At 39.7% G+C, this 24,602-nt stretch overlaps 1 protein-coding gene and 1 long non-coding RNA gene across 3 annotated transcripts; one reads left to right on the forward strand and one right to left on the reverse strand.

Moving 5' to 3' along the window:
- Window positions 1–67: 67 nt before the first annotated feature.
- Window positions 68–23,323, reverse strand: LOC145447725 (uncharacterized). Of its 2 annotated transcripts, none has more exons than XM_080325980.1 (2): window positions 23,094–23,323; window positions 68–2,196 (listed from the first exon to the last, which is right to left on the reverse strand). In XM_080325980.1, the coding sequence occupies exon 2, from the start codon at window positions 2,032–2,034 to the stop codon at window positions 1,066–1,068; it is 969 nt and encodes a 322-aa protein (XP_080182106.1). In that variant the 5' UTR covers window positions 2,035–2,196; window positions 23,094–23,323; the 3' UTR covers window positions 68–1,065. The 2 variants fall into 2 exon arrangements, with proteins under 2 accessions (XP_080182106.1, XP_080182105.1); XM_080325979.1 differs by having other exon boundaries at window positions 68–3,082.
- On the forward strand, window positions 12,987–14,719 carry LOC145447726 (uncharacterized). The gene is made up of 2 exons (XR_013917689.1): window positions 12,987–13,989; window positions 14,466–14,719. It is a non-coding gene; the product is annotated as an uncharacterized LOC145447726 (long non-coding RNA).
- Window positions 23,324–24,602: the final 1,279 nt, after the last annotated feature.

A 24,602-nucleotide genomic window follows, 5' to 3' on the forward strand; every position in this document is an offset into this window, starting at 1 on the left:
TCCGTTGGTGTAATGACTTCGTTACATGATCTTATTTCGTGACCTCCTTCCTGTCTGCTATCTAAAAAGATATTGAAATGTACTAAACTTAAAGACGCACACGATTTCAAATTGGTATTTATTTCTTCACCGGCAAATAATTTCTCACTGCGAGACTGCATTCGTCTTGTGGGGGTCAGATCGCCAGGACAGGAATATTCGTTGGCAGCCATTTGGGCGACTATGTACAATTAAAAATTGTATATATATATATCGAATTATTCGCTCAGCATAAGGGCAGTCCTTGTCGGCCAAGGTTTTCTCGCTGCCAATCGTTCTGACACACTTCTAGTAGGTACATGTTACATGGCCTAAAACTTCCTATGTCTTGTGCGTCGTGGCGCGGTAATGGCCGACGCCGAAATGCCCATTTGTGTAAATCATGCCTTTTTCTTTTGGAGTAAGAGAATCCAATAATCAAGATATTTGGCAACAGTAAATCGAGGATGACGCGAAAATACTTTTAAATAGTTCAATAAATTTTCAAAACGATACCTCATAATTTAGGTTAATTCACAAAATAATTTTGGGATTCCTCAGAGCTCGAGCCCAACCACCCGAATTCGGGGGTTTGGAGTGCGGCAGTTACGGTCTTGCCACCACTATAATTACATTATACTACACATTTGCCGATAAATATACCCTGTTGCGACCAAGTTTTTATTTTTGATTCCTTCGGACTGCTCGAGAACCTATAGCGCCCTCGAAGGTCGACGTATTCGTAACGACTGACGTGAAAGTCTCTCAAGCCAAGGTGATGAAGCTATTCATATTTGAAGAGGTGTATATATCAGTTTGCATAGCACCCAGCCTGGTGCTGCATGCGTCAATTGCACCGTGTAACGTCATCAATTTATATCGTGATTTCAAGTCTATTAATCACAACTCAAAGAATCATAACACCACGATACTGCAAAAATAAACTGAAATGTTCGAACAAACAAAACACAAAAAAGCGATTGGCAATGCATCGACGAAGAATTGGATCCCCGCGACGCTGGGATCGAACGTTAACAGTTTTAAATTTTAATCCGCAGGATCGGGGTCGTCAAGAAAAGACAAGTAAAGGTCATCCTGCAATAACTCACGTATATTTTGTTCCTCGGATCCACGCAACGGAGTATCAATCGGCAATTCCGCCGGATTACTGACCAGCGCAGATTCCACTGTCACGTTTTCTTTCCTATTTCGCATTTGTGCACTGCTGTGCTGGGATAGTTGCGTAAGCTGACGATCTGGAGTGTTGCCGTCGACTACTGAAATTTTCCGTTTCTTCGCGGCCTGACTCGCATGACCGCAAACTCTCATTTGTACATGATGTTCAAGCGACATTATTCTTTTCCGACATGAAAACAAGGGTTGGCGGTTTTTTAGTAGCATCACTCCTTTGGCCCGTTCTGTTTTTTCCACCGATGTTTTTATTGGCGAGACAGCAGCGGGAAAAATGGAGAATGCTTTATCCCTAGTACACATTTCTTGGACATCATGGGCTGATATCTTGCAGATCCGTTCTTCATTAACCTGCTGCTCAGCACCGGCCTCCAGTAGCCGTCGTTTGAAACATTCAGTCGGGTTTAAGAACGTAATAAGTTCAGTGCGCATAAAAGCGACAGGATTATGATCCTTGCTCAGAAACAAATTGTACGCGAATCTGACCCTCTTCGGGTTTTCCGGATTTTTGAAGTAAACATCGATCGTCAAGTTGAACCCCGAGTGTCCACTCTCGTTCAATTCGTAAGGAGCCTGTCTGAAGATTCTTTTCGGGTTGGGATAACTCTCTGGCAAACGGAAGACGACTTTCCTTATGAATGTTCCTAGAGTCAATTTTCGCATTGGCCTCAAATACACTTTCCAATCCTGATTGCCTGTTCGATTGTAAGGTCTACATCCGACTTTTGCTTGGTGACCAAGTAGAACTTTTGCTTCCATAATGTACGCCATTTCCTCTTGAACTTTGCAATGATCGTCAAAACAATACTGGAGACTTACGAACATATATATTCATGGCCATCCCCCTTTCGGCTTTCATGAAGGTTTTCTCTTTTTTCCTTCATATGATAAGAATTGGCTTCACGCCGCGATGTCTTCGCTTGTTATATTGTTATCTTGATTGCATTGCATTCCCGAAGCTATCATGTCTGGGATGATACCGACATCCTGGATTCGAAATTTAACTCACGATTTTAATCCCTTGGCGTTATCATCTCAATTGCGCTGAGCTGACATGATTTCAAGAAAGTCAGGTGTTAATACTTGTGTGAGTGTTGAATCAATGAAAATATTATTAATAACTAGAAGAGACAAATTAATCCCTATGCACCAGCTCCAGTCATATTGTGCTGATGCTGGCCGCTTTCATGGTATTGTCACGCCATTCTATTGAAAATGGGTCAGGGCTTGATAAGACTCAATTGTCGCCATGATTGTCTCAAGATCTTTACTTAAAGCGTCAGTGTACACTGTACAGACAGTAATTGCACTTCTGAAAATTTCCGAGGTATTTCGTAACTGACTATGTTGAACAGTGTTTTTCAAACTTTTTCTGATCGTGTACCACTAATTTCTGTCGCTACCCTACCAGATTAATCCTGAATGGCTTGTTTTGATCAAATATACCGGTATTTATAACTATACCAAAAACGCCAATGAATAGCGAGAGAACACCAGTCAATTTGCAACTCCTTCCCTAGTACAAAATCGTCGATCCAGGGTGTTACAGTACTCAGAGCACATCGGAGATAATGTCCGGACTAAATTAGAATATTCTTGAAATTAATGACCACGAAGGCCGAGAACCTTTGCGAACACAACACTCATATGTCGAAGCAGGGATCTCGATTCCTCCTTGCTGCCTCTTTCAAATCATGAGAGCGTTTTAATAGGCAGCGCACCATGGGCGTATTATGAGGGTTTTCATAAACCACACTGTAGAAAACAGTCACTTCCGCTCTCGATTGCAATAAATCCATACTTTTTGTCAGGGGTGGGCAAACATTTGAGCTCGCGGGCTGCATTCAACATCTGGATCCATTCGCGGGCCGCACTATATAAGATTGGGATTATATACCAAAACGCAATATTGGTATCGCATTACATAATGAGGACAAGGAGATAATATATATGCTTATTTAAAACAATCCAAACATTGCTTTGGTGATGTCGTAGACGCGTCAGAAACAGTGGCGAGATTTCATAGGCGGTAACCACTTTGTCAAAACTATAGAGATGAAAGTCGGTTGTCTCGATTCTTAGAACAGGATTGAAATTTATATCTCTGAGCAGCGATCTTTTCATAGATATACCAATTCCACTTTTGGATCAGTTCCAGGACACACAATGCTGAGCATCAAAACCATGTTAACTTCAAGCACGCTTCTACTATGTGTAGATAAAATATAAATACCCTAATTCTTCCCATACAGAAAACGATTCTACCCTAAGACACGCGCGAATCGTTTTGATAAAAACATCCCTGAAAATATCAAAACTGCAGTGGCCAATCTGAAATCACACTACTGATCCGAATCAATCTCGTTCAGGATAACTGCGATGTTTAGCAGTTAAAACCTTTCAAACTGCGTGGGCTTTGAGATCGGGCTGTCGTGCCAGAAATCAAACAAAAAAATAATATAGGAAGTATTTACTCTTAGAACAGTGGTTCTCAAACTCCCTATGACGGTAAAAGAGTTCGCGCTCCCTTTATCGTCATATCACAAAATGCAACCAAGATGCTATCAAACCTAACGGATAGTTGGATGGCATGGAAGGTTACGGTTGTGGATGAGAGATTTTTAAATATGAAATTCAGACTAAATACAGAGCAATAATTAGGACTGGGATGAAGATCGCACGAAGCGCGAAAAAAATCAGATGAGCTCAGCTTCGCGTCCCCTTTCAGATGCTTTCCCGCCCCAAGATGTTACGCCCCCAGTTTGAGAACCACTGCCTTAGATTTATCATGGTGAAATATACTAAGAAAAAGTTTAATCAAGTCCCAGCAATAATTCGATTTTTTGTAGGCATATTAGCAATATTTTGATAAGTTTCCTTTTGGACTCTCGTGGGCCGCACAGAATAGTGTGGAGGGCCGCATGCGGCCCGCGGGCCGTAGTTTGCCCACCCCTGCATTAACATGACAGGCGTTGATATAGGCTACTGCATTGCGTTGTGGTATCTGTGCGGTGTGCACAGCACATGCAGAAACAATGCTTTACAAAAGCCTACAGAACTAGGGTTACCATATACGTTCAGTCGTTCACCTTTAGGAGGAAGCTGGTCGACGAAAAGAGTGTAAAAGAAAATACGCAGACCTGTGACACTCAATAATCCTGCTTCAAACTTCTACACTATATATTTTCGAAACTATTTTATCCTTGAAAATTGCTGAATACAGAAGATGCACTCATATTTCATAGCCCGTACACTCGTACTGCCATATGCCGATGTGGTCTGTAGATTTATAAACCAACCTCACGAAATTATTGACTACTTGACTACTAATTATTGATCACGTGCTGAGAGATAATAAAGCATAATAGCAGAATAAGCCAGGACATGCACATTGCACATATATTATTGAAAAAATGCATTCGTTGGCTTATAAATTTTTCGCACTTCACCCGACCAGATCACAATTCCGTAGTAATAGAAAGGCGGTACAAATGAATGGTGAGTACTGCGAGTTCGATTCCAAGTTATTGTATGTACTGTCCAGTCTCCAGTTTCGAGGTGAAGTCTTGTTAAAACCATTGCTTGGTGATGCCGAATGCTTCGCATTCGTATTATTCCAGAATTCCTCACTTTTAATAGTTTCTGGTCGCCTTTTCAAGTACCACTACTAATAGACGAAATACCAATAGTGTTGAAACTTTACTATTCGTCGAAATTACAAAGAAATGTCGGTCTTCTCCGTCCGAGTCTCGAGTCATATTACTTGGTCCGAGTCGTCCGCAATTACTCGAGTACAAGCCGAGTCAGTAACAGATTGACTCAAGTCCAGTCGAGTCATCACATTTCGAGACAATGCGTCGAGTCACGAATATATCGCGACTCGAGTCGGACTCAAGTCATTACAACGCTGGTAAAGATGCTGTGAGTAGTTAGTATGATCGCTCGCGAATCGTAATGGGTTCTTATGGCGGGGTGGTGAGCGGCTGGAAAACCGGGGGTGGTGAGCGGCTCCTTATACCTTATGGCGGGGTGGTGAGCGGCTATTGCGTCTTATGGCGGGGGTCGTGAGCGGCTCTTATTTCTTATGGCGGGGGTCGTGAGCGGCTGGAAAACCGGGGGTGGTGAGCGGCTTTTATGTCTTATGGCGGTGGTCGTGAGCGGCTATTGCGTCTTATGGGTGTGGTGGCGAGCGGCTATTGTGTCTTATGGTCGCACGGTAACCCTTTTCAGCATAGGGATCGGTCGCAAGCGGCTCTTATGTCTTATCGCGGAGGTGGCATACGGCTATTGCGTCTTATGGTGGGGGTGGCAAGCGGCTATTGTGTCTTGTGGTCGCAGATCTCTGGTGATTCGCTGAATGAACCTTTGTTAATGCGTATATCGTGAATTATTATATATGATGTAGTTTAGTCGTGACAAATGACCGATCGTGTTCTAAGTCTTTCGTCGCTATTGATTTCTACGTAACCTGAATAGCACGCCGACTTTCAGATCGGATTATTCACACCTTCCGCTGTTTCACATCTACAGAACAGTCTGCTGTTCACAAACTAACACTCCAAAAAGGTGTGAAATATTTGTAAAATCCTACGAGCGCTCACAAGATAACACGCCAGACATAGCCATCTCTCACGGTTTGATGTTACAAAGGTAGGAATTACGCACAAGGTAATATTTCCGCAATAAGTTTGTTACAGAGCCGTCGCACAATATCCGCGGTCACAAACTAACACTCCAAAAAGGTGTGAAATATTGGTAAAATCCCGCGATCGCTCACAAGATAATACCTAAGACATAACCATCGCTCGCGACTCGCTGTTACATACATGCCGATCGTTGACAATGTAATATTTTGGTAATTGGTTTGCCACAGAGCCGACGTAGACGGTGATTCGAATATCAACAATAGCCGCGTTCACAAACCAACACTTCAAAAACGTGTGAAATAGGTTACAAATCCCACGATCGCTCACAAGATAACACCAAAGACATAGCCATTTCTCGCGTCTTGTCATTACATACATCCCAATCGCTACAGTGTAATGTGTCTATGGTTGTTACTATCAAGTAATAAGTAATGAATAACAGTACCAGCGCAGACCGTGATTCGAAAACCAACAATTTGACACTTGCCCGCGATCGCTATATGTTTCACGCCTCCCGAATAGTGGCTGACTTTAGTTGCGTGATAAGATCCATGAAAATATTCAATCAATGTGTTAGATTGTCAACTTGAAATGTAACTCACTACACAAATCAAGTTGAATCGTATTTGAATGTATTGACTCGACCCAACTCAAATCCTTTGACAAATCCTATTAACGCAATCTGTTGAATCGAACGTAACCTGAATATTACTGACGCCAACATTCACCCACATCGATCATTCACACATTCCACGCCGCTGTTTTAACAGTTATAGAATCAATACCAACTATCTCTAACCCGATAATATTCAATCATTTTGGTAATTTACCAACTTTAAATCCATTCGCGGATGTACTAAAGGTAAATCCAGATAAGCCAAAATGAAATATTTGGACTTTGACATAGTCTGAATTGAAATAGATTGACAAACATGACTAACAACTTTCAATCCAGTCATATTTAGAGATTATACGCACATTGATTCGAAACAAGTAATGAAACATTACAACTCTATTCGCGATCCGAATTTTCAATTGTCAAAGCGACATTTTAACATCTTACCATACTCAGAAGAATTATTCACAACATTAACAAGTGTTAAAAATCTAGTTTTCACTTACTTGATTATATCACTACAACTCACAAACTTGAATTAATTCATCCTTGTTGTATTCATATGACCGATAATTTTTTATTCAACTATAAAGGTCGTTACTATTCTGTAAAACAAAGTATTTACTAATCAGTCCATATACGACTTGACATAAACCTATTACATTTTGAATATACGATATTTGAATGTCTGAACAATATCTGAGAAATAATTATCACAAGTGAATCCATATACGACAGCGTAAAAGATATAGGAATGTCAGCAACTCTTTACGATCGTAGTTACTACCACATTAACTAATTTACCCGATCAACTCGTCATGATCATTCCTGAAATCAACACAAACATGCCCCTGCCTTCAGTTACCACAAAACAGCATCAAGTTTTAAATCCACTTGTAGCTGACGGATTATTTGATTGCATCGATAGAGAATATTATTGAACTCGTCGGTATTGTTACTACAACAAATTTTCGCTTACACCGACTGCGAAAGTTAATATCGAATGGTAAGTCTTGACCGCATATTTGTTGAACACAGACATGACAAAGAACATTACCGAGATTTTATAAACTAGTCATATTACTTTTCACATCTATCAATATCGGAATACAAGTCATCAAACTTTTTGTTAAATGTTACATAACACTTTTGGAATCGGATTCGTTATAGTCATACAAATTGTATTAAACCCAACACCAAAACAAAAGGACTTTTAAGTTCATTGAAATCAAAGCATCCGTCTTCGACTTGCGCTTTATTAGATTGCACGCAACAATTCGTTACGAATGAGCTGTAACCAAAGTTAAGAATTCTTTGTGTCCACAGATATAGAAGATGAATATAGCTAACAAAATCACGAATCGACGTTTCAGAGTATTTCACGGATGTAATAAAATTGTTAGTGTCGCCTATCTAAAAGTATGCATGCGTTCGATTTCCATACCGACTGTTTGCGATGTTTAGGATTCACTTACAATGACCAAGAGTGAGGATTTAACATCAATGTCGTTACTGGTGGTATTCACAACAGAGAATCGAAACATTACACAGTGTGAAAATATATCTTTGATATCAAAGCACTATCCCAAGTACACGATTAATACTCAACTCCGTTCACACTTTCTATAGAACGTGCTAAATGTAAAATATCACGAGGTTGCAAGACTTTGATCATTACAAAAGTAAATTGAATATGTTTGCTCGATGCATTCAATTCAACTAGAAATGTCTAGTGCACAACAATCGTAATATTAAGGAAGTACTTGCTACACTCTAATTCACTAAACGTGTTTTTGCATTGTTGTTCATTTGTAGCATTGATTGTTTTTGAACCCTCAAATAATAATTCCCGACATGAAACCAAGCCGCTGAAAGTCGTTACCAACACAAAGAAACACTTTGTACGATGTTTGCCAAATGTATCCTATATGGTTAGGTGTACTAGAATTATTTGTGTAACACATACACCGACAATGTAATCGAAAATTTTTCCGTTGTCATTCGCTAAAGTAAATGTCATCGCAATACTCTGTCACTAAAGACGTTCCTTGTATGTGATTGAATCACCGATAATTAACTCACTAAACCGAACTCTAAAGAAATTTTACTCACTCGACGGCTATGAAACAGCGTCGCTTAATCGGTCTATATCGTTTTTCTAAAGGTAAATCATATCCATCCAATAGAAAACAATTTTCACTAGCTTGGTAATGAAACCGAAGTCTTCATTCAATATTTTGTCTGTGTCAAATACTTTGCAATAAACACACTGGAGTGGTCGAGCTTTACATCAGCAGACTGTAATCTGTAAATCAAGCTTACATCCTACTTGTAACTGTATCGTTTACCTAACCGAGTTGTATGCACAGTTTGATGTTTTTTGTTATTTGGTAATTGCTGAATATACTACTTCGAAATACTCCCTTGAACGTAATTTCCATCATCGTAATAATCGAAGTACATTTGTGTCGAATTCGTAACAGCCGACTATGACATGATAAATTTTTGACAAGGTATGCTTGGAAGATTGGTTGTATATCACGAAAAATAATTACCGCTCATATTGATACTGTTATCCATTGTTCGGTATTTTCAAACGAGTAAAATTTATTACTTGAGTTACTCCGCTTAATGCAAATGTAAACACAACCGTCTTTCAACATCACAAAGACATCGATACAAAGTATACAATCAAACGCAACAAGTTTACTTTTGTAGGTTGTGTATGATTATCCTGCATAACTCATTTCTTACCAAAGCCATATGAAATATATTCATGTTACACGAAAATATTCCCATGCTACAAACCTATTCAATGATTGGTGTTGCTTTCAAAATGTTACGATACCTCAAGAACTTTATTGTCTCAATGGATGTTCATGTATCTTAATAATCAAATAGTTCAACACAGAACTAATACGAACAGAAACATCAGAGTTATTTACACAAAAGTTTATATGTGTACAGTATGTGAATACCGTGTGTAAACCCAGCACAATTGTGGTATCCACCCGAGTTTAGTAAACACAATTTACGACACCGAGGTCGCGTCATCTTTCGTAAGACAACAAACCAAGGCTTCAGGATATGTCCATGTCATAGCAATAAATCAGCTACTCCAACAACAGAGTACATATGTTTTCTAGTTACGGTGCTTACATCTTACACACAAATCAATCTACTTTGCTAACGAAAAGTGGTGAGTCATCATAGGGTTGTCCTCACAACTAAAACATACTATCATACAAAATGGTCGTTATAGTTTGCACACCAACGATACATCGTACAAGTAACAAGTCTCGAGAATCCAGTTATTGAAAAAACGTGAAAGTATTTCACCAAGTCGTTATGTTGACGAAGGCGTATATTGTAATATCATGATCGATTTGCATTCGTTGGGCACAAACTGTCACTACTCTAAATAATTCTTTTTCACTCAAACACAAACGCATACTTGTCACCATTCGTTTTCATCAAGCACGAGTTCAAGAAACTTACTACGACATGAATTTTTATTTTTATGTTGTGTAAATAGGTAATAATTAATTCAAGTAACACTGTATCAACATCATCGAGTTGTGCTAATAGATTTACATGTGGTCTTGTGGTTTTCGTCGGGACATACAGCACGAACTAACTGTAGACTCCTCTCTGTTGTACAGCTACTCGGTGATCGAAATGCATTAACATGTAAACAACGATCTTGTTTCGTCACACCAAAAATATGTTCACTGTCGCGATACCCCGCACAAGACGTGCATAGCCTTTTCACACTCGTAATAGTATACCAACGTCAAGCGATAACGTTTAACAAGACCAACGACACTGAACCCACGACGTTTACCTATGTAAAATTACCACTTTCACTTGCCAGTCCATCGTTTACCTGACTAAACATATTATTTTCCTTTGGAGATCTGACGTTTACCCAGAGTAAGAAACCATTTTCACTTGTAAATATTTTTTTTTCCTCGGCTAACAAACCTTTTTTCACTTGGAAATATATTTTTTCTCTGGGTAACAAACCTTTTTCACTTGGAAATATATTTTTTCTCTGGTTAACAAACCTTTTTCACTTGGAAATATATTTTTTTCTCTGGTTAACAAACCTTTTTCCCTGAGCAACACACCATTTTGACTTGGTGGTCCGTCGTTTACCCGAGTAAAAATATCATTTTCTTTTGGAGATCCGGCGTTTACCTAGTGTAACAATACATTTTCACTTGGAAAAATACTTTTACCTAGAGTAACTAATCATTTCTCCTGGGTAACAAACCCTTTTCGTCTGGAAAACTATCATTTGTCTGAGTACCAATACAGTTTTCACTTGGAAATCTATCTTTCACCTGGGTAACAATACCATTTTCGTTTTGAAAACTGACAACCACACCGGACAATTTGATATTTTTGTATATTGTTACAACGACAGTGACAAAATATACACCAACAACGACTCCGATACATTTGTCTAATCAAATATTCACTTGCTCTGATGCATCTCATCAAAATCGTTGGTTACTCGCATGCAATAACAATGTGCTGTTGTACATCGATATGTATGTTTTCGTAATTGGCGAATAAAGGGGTTTCCGATATGCCCGCGATGTCCGGGTTCGCGCTTTGGATTTTCCAGAGTCAAAATGTCTGAATAAAACACCTCCTCGACTTTGGTAACTGGTTGGTACACGGATAATGATGTTCGGAAAACGGATGAATTTATGTTCCCCATCGCGCTAACAACTCCGGGTTACTTGCGGGTTTCCAGAGGTCTGTTTACTATATTGTGTCTTTACTGGTCAATACATGTCGCTCCAGTCAGCTGAAACCGGATCACTAATATGAGAAAGTGTGTGGGCCTGATCCGGATATTCACTCATGAACCAACGACCAATATTCAAGTAAACATGTTACAGACCGTGTTTTTGTCTCCATGAAAAATACCAATGCATACACCATCACATACAAGTAACGTCACGATTGTTCACAAGTATTCACGTAAACGAGGTGTACATACAATGTGTCGGCGTACAAACATCATGGAAAACAAATTCATGTTCTCAAGTATCATCATGCGACGACTCTGTACATTCAATGTGGGCATAGATGACACACGACATGATACAATGGACAGTGCATTATGCATACCGATATATTCTCAGTCAAATATGCGAACCGTGTACTATCACGCATCCCGATTTTCGCTGAATATCCACAACACCAACAAATCTGTACATTTCTTTTCCCTCGACCTCGACGATAGAGTTGTCATCCCAATGTACCAATCGAGTGTATGGTTCATCAGGTGTAAAATCCAAATCAAATGTCACCAAAGTATCGTTTTTCATTTTCAATATTTCCACTGCTGCATCTTGTCTGTGTCGTAAAACCACGGTGTGGGGCCAGAGGAATCTATGGACAGTTACGCGTAGTCCCATATTTACTCGTGGATATACTCAGGTAACGACAGCGCTTTCTCAGTGGTCTGCGTGGGTGAACCGTTTCAATACGTAGCTGGATCAACTAGACCAAAAGTTTCCAACCGCGATTTATGTTGAACTGTCGAGTTACGAGATAGCACCCTCTTGCGGTGTGATTAACACGAAATAAGCCTTCAACTCGCAGGGACACACCTTGGAGTACATTATCTAATCATAATCGAACTCGAGATTCACACACACACAGAGTCCCTGTTTACGATTTCAATCCGGAGTCACCGCTCACGATGTTTATCTGTAGTCGTTATGTGGGAGTAGCGACATCTGACATATTCATCGTATGAAAGATTGATAACGATGATGATCGCCAAATACATTATACCATGTGAAACACTGCGGTCTCAGCAAAAAAATTCGCAGGTTATGACCAACAATACGCGGGGATTGAGCGAGTTACACAACCCGATTATGTCAAAGTCTGGGTCACGATACAAGTCTACCTGAGAATCCGAACAATCTTGCAAAATCAAGGTGTGAACCCGTGAAAGGGCTGTACTCATGTGATATTGATTTTTTAATAGTTGGGTGGAGGTTGGTTCATACTAAGACCATGTTACGTCCAAATATGGCTGCTTGCCTGTCTCCAAGTCATCTATGCCCACATTGAATGTACAGAGTCGTCGCATGATGATACTTGAGAACATGAATTTGTTTTCCATGATGTTTGTACACCGACACATTGTATGTACACCTCGTTTACGTGAATACTTGTGAACAATCGTGACGTTACTTGTATGTGATGGTGTATGCATTGGTATTTTTCATGGAGACAAAAACACGGTCTGTAACATGTTTACTTGAATATTGGTCGTTGGTTCATGAGTGAATATCCGGATCAGGCCCACACACTTTCTCATATTAGTGATCCGGTTTCAGCTGACTGGAGCGACATGTATTGACCAGTAAAGACACAATATAGTAAACAGACCTCTGGAAACCCGCAAGTAACCCGGAGTTGTTAGCGCGATGGGGAACATAAATTCATCCGTTTTCCGAACATCATTATCCGTGTACCAACCACACTGTAAAAAATCTGGTAGATTTACTGGGAAATCTCTGTAAATTTTACCACGAATTACCGGCCGCAGCCAATTACTGTGCGTAGCTTGTCATTTTACATTTTGATATGTAACATTACCTTAATATAGCTGTAAAGTAAGTTACCAGAATTTCTTCGCAAAATTACTGACAGTTACTCGTTACTGCAGTTTACCGGGCTATTGGCAAAATTGATTAGCTTCAAAATCGCTGCAGCCAATGTATACGTAGAACTGAATGTTACTGATATATCATTCTAGATGCGATTTGACCTGATTGAACCTCGTTTGCGAGACTGGGGTCTGTCATACCGAAATTGTTGGCCCTAGTATCAATTAAGCTTAGTAGGGTACAAGAAATAACTGACAATCGTAGCTAATGTGGTACACCGTAGCCATATTATATTATAAGGCAATGGCTGTACGGCCAGTCTCGCTGGTTACATTCGTTGTCACGGATAAGGCTGATAAGTTAAAAAATTAGTTCAGGATGTGTAATATTGATCGGGGAAACTAGAAATATCAGCACCGCATGCTCAGCTGACCACTTGTTAATGGCGGACAAGGCGACCTGTAATAGGTTACAGGTGACTGCTTTTTCTGAGATTCGTAGTAAACAACCAACGCACAACTGTGACATCACAACTAGCGTCTGGTTAGGTAAGTACAGTAAGTAGTGAACAACACATGGAATATATATCAATTTATACGAAATTAGATGAAAAAAGGGACTACATGCAATGATAAATGTTTCTGTATGGAAAAAACGACCCAGATCAAACATTATAACGTGGCCAGTAAATATTATTGGTGTCATGTGTCAGCGGATGAATACCATTTATTTCGAAATCGTTCGAGTGTCGTCTGGCCAGTGGCCATTAGTGAGATTTGAGCAAAGGGTGGAGCGAAGCTTGTTGTGCTTGAAGAAAGTGGACACGATCGTTAAAAATTCCTAGGAATGCTGAATGGAATACGCATCTTAAAAGGTAATACAGTACTACATAGTATTCGTTACCGTGAATATCTGACTCTGCACACCAGCCCTCGATGACTTAGATTTCATGATTGATATATTTCATTCGCCGCATTCTCTGTTCTATTTTGGGATATTTGTCGACTTATATAGTGACCACATACTCCGCTGCGGAGGGGTTGAAACTGTTGGCTTGGTAATGTCATTTTCGGGCCATAGCATAGATATGTTTTCATCCGCTGCTGGATTTGTTTGCCACACATGCCACCTTAAATTAGGAACCTTTTGCTTCAATACAGAGATAAAGTCATGAATCTCTGCTATGTCATGTAAAAGGCGGAGCCGTCATCACACAATGTGCCAGTACCGGTACTTCAAAACATGTTATAGTTTTGTTAGCCTATTTGTCTTAGTCTTTATAATGTCATGTCCACTGTCCAGGTTAGGAACTTTGCTTTATATAGCGACTTACGCATGAATTCTTTTTAGTGGAACTGCAAGATACTACTTACACAGAAGGAATGAGAACGAGAAAAAGAAACAATTGGAAGTTTGGCCGGTGGTGGAATTAATTCACGTTTTCTCGAGACCACTCGTGTTACTTCATGTCTCCTAAAGAAGAATTAGACCTCCAGCAGCAATATTGTTTCAACGATAACCACTTCATCGTGATATCATGAATGAATATACAGTTTGTTCCAATGTCGTTTTGGAAATGTGAAGAAAATGTTGCGATATTTTTGCATCGGGTTGCTTTGCGATAGGTATGATGTACGTGAATTTACAAGCTGGTATGTAATCCTGATTTACAGGGACAGCATGTAGGTAGGTAGGCGGTAAAATGACAGTCTCGATCGCAAATGTACAGGAGAACATGTAGATTAGATATACCGGAGGTGACAGTAACATTACAGTCTGGCGTGTAAAGTGAGATTACCGGACGAGTGTAAGTTAAATTGACATTGACTAACGGTAATGTTAGATTACCACGAAATGTCTGGCTACCGTGCTTCCAAACATTTCGCGGTAAATCGAGGTTTTTATTTTTTACAGTGCAGTTACCAAAGTCGAGGAGGTGTTTTATTCAGACATTTTGACTCTGGAAAATCCAAAGCGCGAACCCGGACATCGCGGGCATATCGGAAACCCCTTTATTCGCCAATTACGAAAACATACATATCGATGTACAACAGCACATTGTTATTGCATGCGAGTAACCAACGATTTTGATGAGATGCATCAGAGCAAGTGAATATTTGATTAGACAAATGTATCGGAGTCGTTGTTGGTGTATATTTTGTCACTGTCGTTGTAACAATATACAAAAATATCAAATTGTCCGGTGTGGTTGTCAGTTTTCAAAACGAAAATGGTATTGTTACCCAGGTGAAAGATAGATTTCCAAGTGAAAACTGTATTGGTACTCAGACAAATGATAGTTTTCCAGACGAAAAGGGTTTGTTACCCAGGAGAAATGATTAGTTACTCTAGGTAAAAGTATTTTTCCAAGTGAAAATGTATTGTTACACTAGGTAAACGCCGGATCTCCAAAAGAAAATGATATTTTTACTCGGGTAAACGACGGACCACCAAGTCAAAATGGTGTGTTGCTCAGGGAAAAAGGTTTGTTAACCAGAGAAAAAAATATATTTCCAAGTGAAAAAGGTTTGTTAACCAGAGAAAAAATATATTTCCAAGTGAAAAAGGTTTGTTACCCAGAGAAAAAATATATTTCCAAGTGAAAAAAGGTTTGTTAGCCGAGGAAAAAAAAATATTTACAAGTGAAAATGGTTTCTTACTCTGGGTAAACGTCAGATCTCCAAAGGAAAATAATATGTTTAGTCAGGTAAACGATGGACTGGCAAGTGAAAGTGGTAATTTTACATAGGTAAACGTCGTGGGTTCAGTGTCGTTGGTCTTGTTAAACGTTATCGCTTGACGTTGGTATACTATTACGAGTGTGAAAAGGCTATGCACGTCTTGTGCGGGGTATCGCGACAGTGAACATATTTTTGGTGTGACGAAACAAGATCGTTGTTTACATGTTAATGCATTTCGATCACCGAGTAGCTGTACAACAGAGAGGAGTCTACAGTTAGTTCGTGCTGTATGTCCCGACGAAAACCACAAGACCACATGTAAATCTATTAGCACAACTCGATGATGTTGATACAGTGTTACTTGAATTAATTATTACCTATTTACACAACATAAAAATAAAAATTCATGTCGTAGTAAGTTTCTTGAACTCGTGCTTGATGAAAACGAATGGTGACAAGTATGCGTTTGTGTTTGAGTGAAAAAGAATTATTTAGAGTAGTGACAGTTTGTGCCCAACGAATGCAAATCGATCATGATATTACAATATACGCCTTCGTCAACATAACGACTTGGTGAAATACTTTCACGTTTTTTCAATAACTGGATTCTCGAGACTTGTTACTTGTACGATGTATCGTTGGTGTGCAAACTATAACGACCATTTTGTATGATAGTATGTTTTAGTTGTGAGGACAACCCTATGATGACTCACCACTTTTCGTTAGCAAAGTAGATTGATTTGTGTGTAAGATGTAAGCACCGTAACTAGAAAACATATGTACTCTGTTGTTGGAGTAGCTGATTTATTGCTATGACATGGACATATCCTGAAGCCTTGGTTTGTTGTCTTACGAAAGATGACGCGACCTCGGTGTCGTAAATTGTGTTTACTAAACTCGGGTGGATACCACAATTGTGCTGGGTTTACACACGGTATTCACATACTGTACACATATAAACTTTTGTGTAAATAACTCTGATGTTTCTGTTCGTATTAGTTCTGTGTTGAACTATTTGATTATTAAGATACATGAACATCCATTGAGACAATAAAGTTCTTGAGGTATCGTAACATTTTGAAAGCAACACCAATCATTGAATAGGTTTGTAGCATGGGAATATTTTCGTGTAACATGAATATATTTCATATGGCTTTGGTAAGAAATGAGTTATGCAGGATAATCATACACAACCTACAAAAGTAAACTTGTTGCGTTTGATTGTATACTTTGTATCGATGTCTTTGTGATGTTGAAAGACGGTTGTGTTTACATTTGCATTAAGCGGAGTAACTCAAGTAATAAATTTTACTCGTTTGAAAATACCGAACAATGGATAACAGTATCAATATGAGCGGTAATTATTTTTCGTGATATACAACCAATCTTCCAAGCATACCTTGTCAAAAATTTATCATGTCATAGTCGGCTGTTACGAATTCGACACAAATGTACTTCGATTATTACGATGATGGAAATTACGTTCAAGGGAGTATTTCGAAGTAGTATATTCAGCAATTACCAAATAACAAAAAACATCAAACTGTGCATACAACTCGGTTAGGTAAACGATACAGTTACAAGTAGGATGTAAGCTTGATTTACAGATTACAGTCTGCTGATGTAAAGCTCGACCACTCCAGTGTGTTTATTGCAAAGTATTTGACACAGACAAAATATTGAATGAAGACTTCGGTTTCATTACCAAGCTAGTGAAAATTGTTTTCTATTGGATGGATATGATTTACCTTTAGAAAAACGATATAGACCGATTAAGCGACGCTGTTTCATAGCCGTCGAGTGAGTAAAATTTCTTTAGAGTTCGGTTTAGTGAGTTAATTATCGGTGATTCAATCACATACAAGGAACGTCTTTAGTGACAGAGTATTGCGATGACATTTACTTTAGCGAATGACAACGGAAAAATTTTCGATTACATTGTCGGTGTATGTGTTACACAAATAATTCTAGTACACCTAACCATATAGGATACATTTGGCAAACATCGTACAAAGTGTTTCTTTGTGTTGGTAACGACTTTCAGCGGCTTGGTTTCATGTCGGGAATTATTATTTGAGGGTTCAAAAACAATCAATGCTACAAATGAACAACAATGCAAAAACACGTTTAGTGAATTAGAGTGTAGCAAGTACTTCCTTAATATTACGATTGTTGTGCACTAGACATTTCTAGTTGAATTGAATGCATCGAGCAAACATATTCAATTTACTTTTGTAATGATCAAAGTCTTGCAACCTCGTGATATTTTACATTTAGCACGTTCTATAGAAAGTGTGAACGGAGTTGAGTATTAATCGTGTACTTGGGATAGTGCTTTGATATCAAAGATATATTTTCACACTGTGTAATGTTTCGATTCTCTGTTGTGAATACCACCAGTAACGACATTGATGTTAAATCCTCACTCTTGGTCATTGTAAGTGAATCCTAAACATCGCAAACAGTCGGTATGGAAATCGAACGCATGCATACTTTTAGATAGGCGACACTAACAATTTTATTACATCCGTGAAATACTCTGAAACGTCGATTCGTGATTTTGTTAGCTATATTCATCTTCTATATCTGTGGACACAAAGAATTCTTAACTTTGGTTACAGCTCATTCGTAACGAATTGTTGCGTGCAATCTAATAAAGCGCAAGTCGAAGACGGATGCTTTGATTTCAATGAACTTAAAAGTCCTTTTGTTTTGGTGTTGGGTTTAATACAATTTGTATGACTATAACGAATCCGATTCCAAAAGTGTTATGTAACATTTAACAAAAAGTTTGATGACTTGTATTCCGATATTGATAGATGTGAAAAGTAATATGACTAGTTTATAAAATCTCGGTAATGTTCTTTGTCATGTCTGTGTTCAACAAATATGCGGTCAAGACTTACCATTCGATATTAACTTTCGCAGTCGGTGTAAGCGAAAATTTGTTGTAGTAACAATACCGACGAGTTCAATAATATTCTCTATCGATGCAATCAAATAATCCGTCAGCTACAAGTGGATTTAAAACTTGATGCTGTTTTGTGGTAACTGAAGGCAGGGGCATGTTTGTGTTGATTTCAGGAATGATCATGACGAGTTGATCGGGTAAATTAGTTAATGTGGTAGTAACTACGATCGTAAAGAGTTGCTGACATTCCTATATCTTTTACGCTGTCGTATATGGATTCACTTGTGATAATTATTTCTCAGATATTGTTCAGACATTCAAATATCGTATATTCAAAATGTAATAGGTTTATGTCAAGTCGTATATGGACTGATTAGTAAATACTTTGTTTTACAGAATAGTAACGACCTTTATAGTTGAATAAAAAATTATCGGTCATATGAATACAACAAGGATGAATTAATTCAAGTTTGTGAGTTGTAGTGATATAATCAAGTAAGTGAAAACTAGATTTTTAACACTTGTTAATGTTGTGAATAATTCTTTTGAGTATGGTAAGATGTTAAAATGTCGCTTTGACAATTGAAAATTCGGATCGCGAATAGAGTTGTAATGTTTCATTACTTGTTTCGAATCAATGTGCGTATAATCTCTAAATATGACTGGATTGAAAGTTGTTAGTCATGTTTGTCAATCTATTTCAATTCAGACTATGTCAATGTCCAAATATTTCATTTTGGCTTATCTGGATTTACCTTTAGTACATCCGCGAATGGATTTAAAGTTGGTAAATTACCAAAATGATTGAATATTATCGGGTTAGAGATAGTTGGTATTGATTCTATAACTGTTAAAACAGCGGCGTGGAATGTGTGAATGATCGATGTGGGTGAATGTTGGCGTCAGTAATATTCAGGTTACGTTCGATTCAACAGATTGCGTTAATAGGATTTGTCAAAGGATTTGAGTTGGGTCGAGTCAATACATTCAAATACGATTCAACTTGATTTGTGTAGTGAGTTACATTTCAAGTTGACAATCTAACACATTGATTGAATATTTTCATGGATCTTATCACGCAACTAAAGTCAGCCACTATTCGGGAGGCGTGAAACATATAGCGATCGCGGGCAAGTGTCAAATTGTTGGTTTTCGAATCACGGTCTGCGCTGGTACTGTTATTCATTACTTATTACTTGATAGTAACAACCATAGACACATTACACTGTAGCGATTGGGATGTATGTAATGACAAGACGCGAGAAATGGCTATGTCTTTGGTGTTATCTTGTGAGCGATCGTGGGATTTGTAACCTATTTCACACGTTTTTGAAGTGTTGGTTTGTGAACGCGGCTATTGTTGATATTCGAATCACCGTCTACGTCGGCTCTGTGGCAAACCAATTACCAAAATATTACATTGTCAACGATCGGCATGTATGTAACAGCGAGTCGCGAGCGATGGTTATGTCTTAGGTATTATCTTGTGAGCGATCGCGGGATTTTACCAATATTTCACACCTTTTTGGAGTGTTAGTTTGTGACCGCGGATATTGTGCGACGGCTCTGTAACAAACTTATTGCGGAAATATTACCTTGTGCGTAATTCCTACCTTTGTAACATCAAACCGTGAGAGATGGCTATGTCTGGCGTGTTATCTTGTGAGCGCTCGTAGGATTTTACAAATATTTCACACCTTTTTGGAGTGTTAGTTTGTGAACAGCAGACTGTTCTGTAGATGTGAAACAGCGGAAGGTGTGAATAATCCGATCTGAAAGTCGGCGTGCTATTCAGGTTACGTAGAAATCAATAGCGACGAAAGACTTAGAACACGATCGGTCATTTGTCACGACTAAACTACATCATATATAATAATTCACGATATACGCATTAACAAAGGTTCATTCAGCGAATCACCAGAGATCTGCGACCACAACATGGTCAGGACTTAACTCTCTCCTACATCGAAAAAAATGCCATAAGTCTGTTTCGGAAATTGTGAATTCGGATACCGGAAACAAACTTTCAGACCCGGCGGCCATCGCGAATCACTTCAATGAATATTTTTGTAACGTAGGCCCAAATATTGCTTCTTCTATTACAAAACCTGTGTCGGCCAGGTCAGAGGTGAGATCGATATCCCAGTCAATTGTGCTTGAACCTACGACCAAATACGAAGTAGAAGTAGCCATCCACAAACTGAAATCGCACAAGGCCGACGGCTATGACCAAATCCCATCATGGTTTTTAAAAATGATAAGCCTGCATATCGGTCAATATATGGCCCATTTTTTCAACTTCATGATAGAAAATGGAGTCTACCCAAGCTATCTAAAAAAAGCCAGAGTAGTCCCTGTACACAAAGCTGGGGATAGAACTAACGTCACCAACTACCGTCCGATATCCGTTCTCCCATGCATCGGGATTGTATTCGAAAAGTTGCTCCTCTCCCGCCTGTCCTCATTCCTCGCCAAAATGTCTATCATTTCCCCTCAACAATTTGGCTTCCGAAACAAACACCAAACCGCTCATGCCCTCCTAACAGTGGCCGAACAGTACTATGATATCTCAGAGAAGCAAAATGTGGGATGTAGCATTTTTCTCGACCTAAAAAAAGCGTTTGACTGCGTAGATCATAAAATTCTCATCTCGAAATTGGCGCGTTACGGACTTCGGGGCCCACAACTTGAGCTCATGAAAAGTTACCTCACTGGACGCCAACAAATGGTTGCGATCTCAGACACCTTGTCCTCTCCTCACCCGGTGACCTGTGGTGTGCCCCAGGGCTCAGTACTTGGACCGGTCCTTTTCACTTTATATGTCAACGACATTTTTGAAACCTCCTCATTGAACACCACACTGTTCGCTGACGATACTCACCTCCTCTCTTCCGCTTCTTCGACGGCAGAGTTGGATGCCCTGACTGGTGACCAAATGCCCAAAGTCCATGAGTGGACGGCCCAGAACAACCTTTGCATAAACGCCTCGAAATCGCAATTGCTGACAGTCAATTCAAAAAATAACCAAACCGTTAATATCGCTGGTCAGCCCGTTTCCAACTCAGATAATGCCAAATATCTCGGAGTTTTACTAGACTCGAACATGTCCTGGAAGAGTCATATTCAGTCCCTAGAAACTAATTTATCACCGAAGTGCGGCCTGTTCTACAGCCTTGGGCGCTTCATGCCAGTATGGGTTCTCCTGATACTCTTTAAATCCTTAATACAATCGAAGTTACATTATGGCATCATCTGTTGGGGGGCTGCCAGTAAAACTGCACTCAAGCCACTGCAGAAACTACAGCATAAAGTGCTCCGAATCATAGCTAGGGCCCCAAAGGGGCCTGGCTGCCCATCCAATAAGTCGCTGCTGAAGAGATTCGGCGTCCTAAACATAGAAGATATGCGGAAACTAGAAATCGCCAAGTTTATGTATCAGTTTCACTGCGGTCGTTGCCCCGAATATTTCAATGACTTCTTTACCTCTGAATCAAAAGCGCACAAGTACAACACACGCGCGTCCACGTCGTCCAAATATCATATGATCGACCGAAAAGATCATCGCTCCATCAAATATGCCGGACCTGATGTGTGGAACAGTATCCCGCCGGCCATCCGACAGTCGACGAGCATGTCCACATTCAAGTCGAAATACAAGCAATTACTACTAAATAAATACAGTCCATCCTCATGATTACCGGACCACGACTGACCTATCGATCTCGCTTCCCATGACATGCCGCCCTATTTCTTGTCGCTTTCTTTTTCTATACTGTACTCTTTACTTTCATTCAGTGTGCATGCCTCCTTTTTACTACGCCTAGGCCAAGGTGGGTGTCCGATTCCATTGACAAATCCAAGTCGCTTCGACATCTTCCTATCTTTTCATTGTATCGCAGAATTGTGATGTTTTTGAAACGATGAAAATATTAATAAACCTGACTGACTGACTGACTATGCTGAAAAGGGTTACCGTGCGACCATAAGACACAATAGCCGCTCGCCACCACACCCATAAGACGCAATAGCCGCTCACGACCACCGCCATAAGACATAAAAGCCGCTCACCACCCCCGGTTTTCCAGCCGCTCACGACCCCCGCCATAAGAAATAAGAGCCGCTCACGACCCCCGCCATAAGACGCAATAGCCGCTCACCACCCCGCCATAAGGTATAAGGAGCCGCTCACCACCCCCGGTTTTCCAGCCGCTCACCACCCCGCCATAAGAACCCATTACGATTCGCGAGCGATCATACTAACTACTGCTGTGAGCACAGTGACGTAGGGGAGGAGAATCTCAGATAAATCTCCGACGCTACAGATCTTGCTACTGCCAAGAATCAAAACGGACGTCCAACGGTGATGGTGGTGGTACACTAACTCACCCGCACATATAGAAGCATTTGGTTAGGTGAATTTGCAAAAGTAGTTTTCGCGGACCGGAAACGAACTCCTCACGGACCGGCACCGGTCCGCGTACTAGCGGTTGCCGATGACTGCTTTAGTGGACATGACATATCATTGAAGTCGCGATCAATCCACATCATTGTCGCAAAAGCAATGAAATAGGTAGGCTATGGTAGAAAATGTCACATTATCTTTAATGAGGTGTAGAACTGGCGTTATATACTTTGTGGTCGCTTAAAAGGTACATATTTGAACGTTCACTCATTCATACTGTTATGACGTCATAAAAAGTGTTAGCAGAATCGATTAATACTCAATTCAGGACCGAATAACTCAGGTAGGCCTACTCGATCTTGCCAAGCCATGCCTACCACAGGCCTACTTTTCGTCTAAACAAGGTGGACATCACCCATATGATGAACAGAAATTGACTTAGCACATACGCAACCGACATTAGCGGCCAAAACTTCACCAGTAGGCCTACTAACATGAATCATGATATATCTATTGATATTGTTACGGCACGTATACCGGTGCAGCACGTAGACCGGTGCAGCATAGCTCATGAGTCATGATTAGGGCAAGTTTTGTTGCAGTTAAATCCGTGGAAAGTTGCATTTATTCATTTATTTTCGAAAAAAGTTGCAGAAGTTGCATTTTGACCACATTTTGCTCGGTTGACCAAAAAAAGGTCAATTTTCCGGCTCAGCTACCGAAATACCCGTAAAAGCGTTACTTCGGTGCGGATTTACGGTGTTTCAGTCGAATTTGGCCGTGTATTTCACCAAAATCGAAAATACTTTCATGAAAAATCGAAAAAGTTGCATGAAAAATATGGACAAAAGTTGCAAAAAGTTGCACTATAAGATTCCTTTAAACAGCTTAAAACAGCATTCTACACAGGGATATCTAGACTACTATCTAGTCTAGATATCCCTGATTCTACATATCTTACGAGTATTTAGGAAGCTGCCGTAAGCTGTGAAAAAAAGTTGCAAAAACTTGCCCTAGTCATGACACATGAGTATTTGATGGGAGATGAAAGCAGTAATACAGTAATACAGGTCTGCATCAACTTGTCGGAGGAGAAATCCAAAGGACGTGATCGTTGATACCTCATCCATTCAAATTGGGAATGACGAAGTCACCGGCCTTCATTTCAGCGCCCATTGGTGAGACCGTTTTACGCATCAATCCAAATTGCATCTTGTTGACATATGCTATAAATCAGGGGTCGCGAACTTGAAACGGGTCGCGTGCCACTTTTCAAATTTCGTAGAGACCGCGGGCCGCATGAATTCAATGTCGAGATAAAATAAGACAGTTTAACAACTACGTTTTTCAAACTTTGCTTCAGTGCAACGAAGTGCTCGCTGTATGGGCGAAGGGTTACCACAAAAGAAAAAATATTTTATTAAAGAAATAAAAATGCAACAAAAAATATCATGATCATCGCTTTTATGCTATTTTGAACTCTGAGCTGCGCC

The sequence above is a fragment of the Botryllus schlosseri genome, chromosome 10 (genome assembly GCF_051294905.1).
Source record: "Botryllus schlosseri isolate E-star chromosome 10, Bs_hap1, whole genome shotgun sequence".
NCBI lineage: Eukaryota > Metazoa > Chordata > Ascidiacea > Stolidobranchia > Styelidae > Botryllus > Botryllus schlosseri.

Coding starts and splice junctions, on each gene's coding strand:
- LOC145447725 (XM_080325980.1), bottom strand. CDS start 2,034: ATGTTCGTAAGTCTCCAGTATTGTTTTGACGATCATTGCAAAGTTCAA.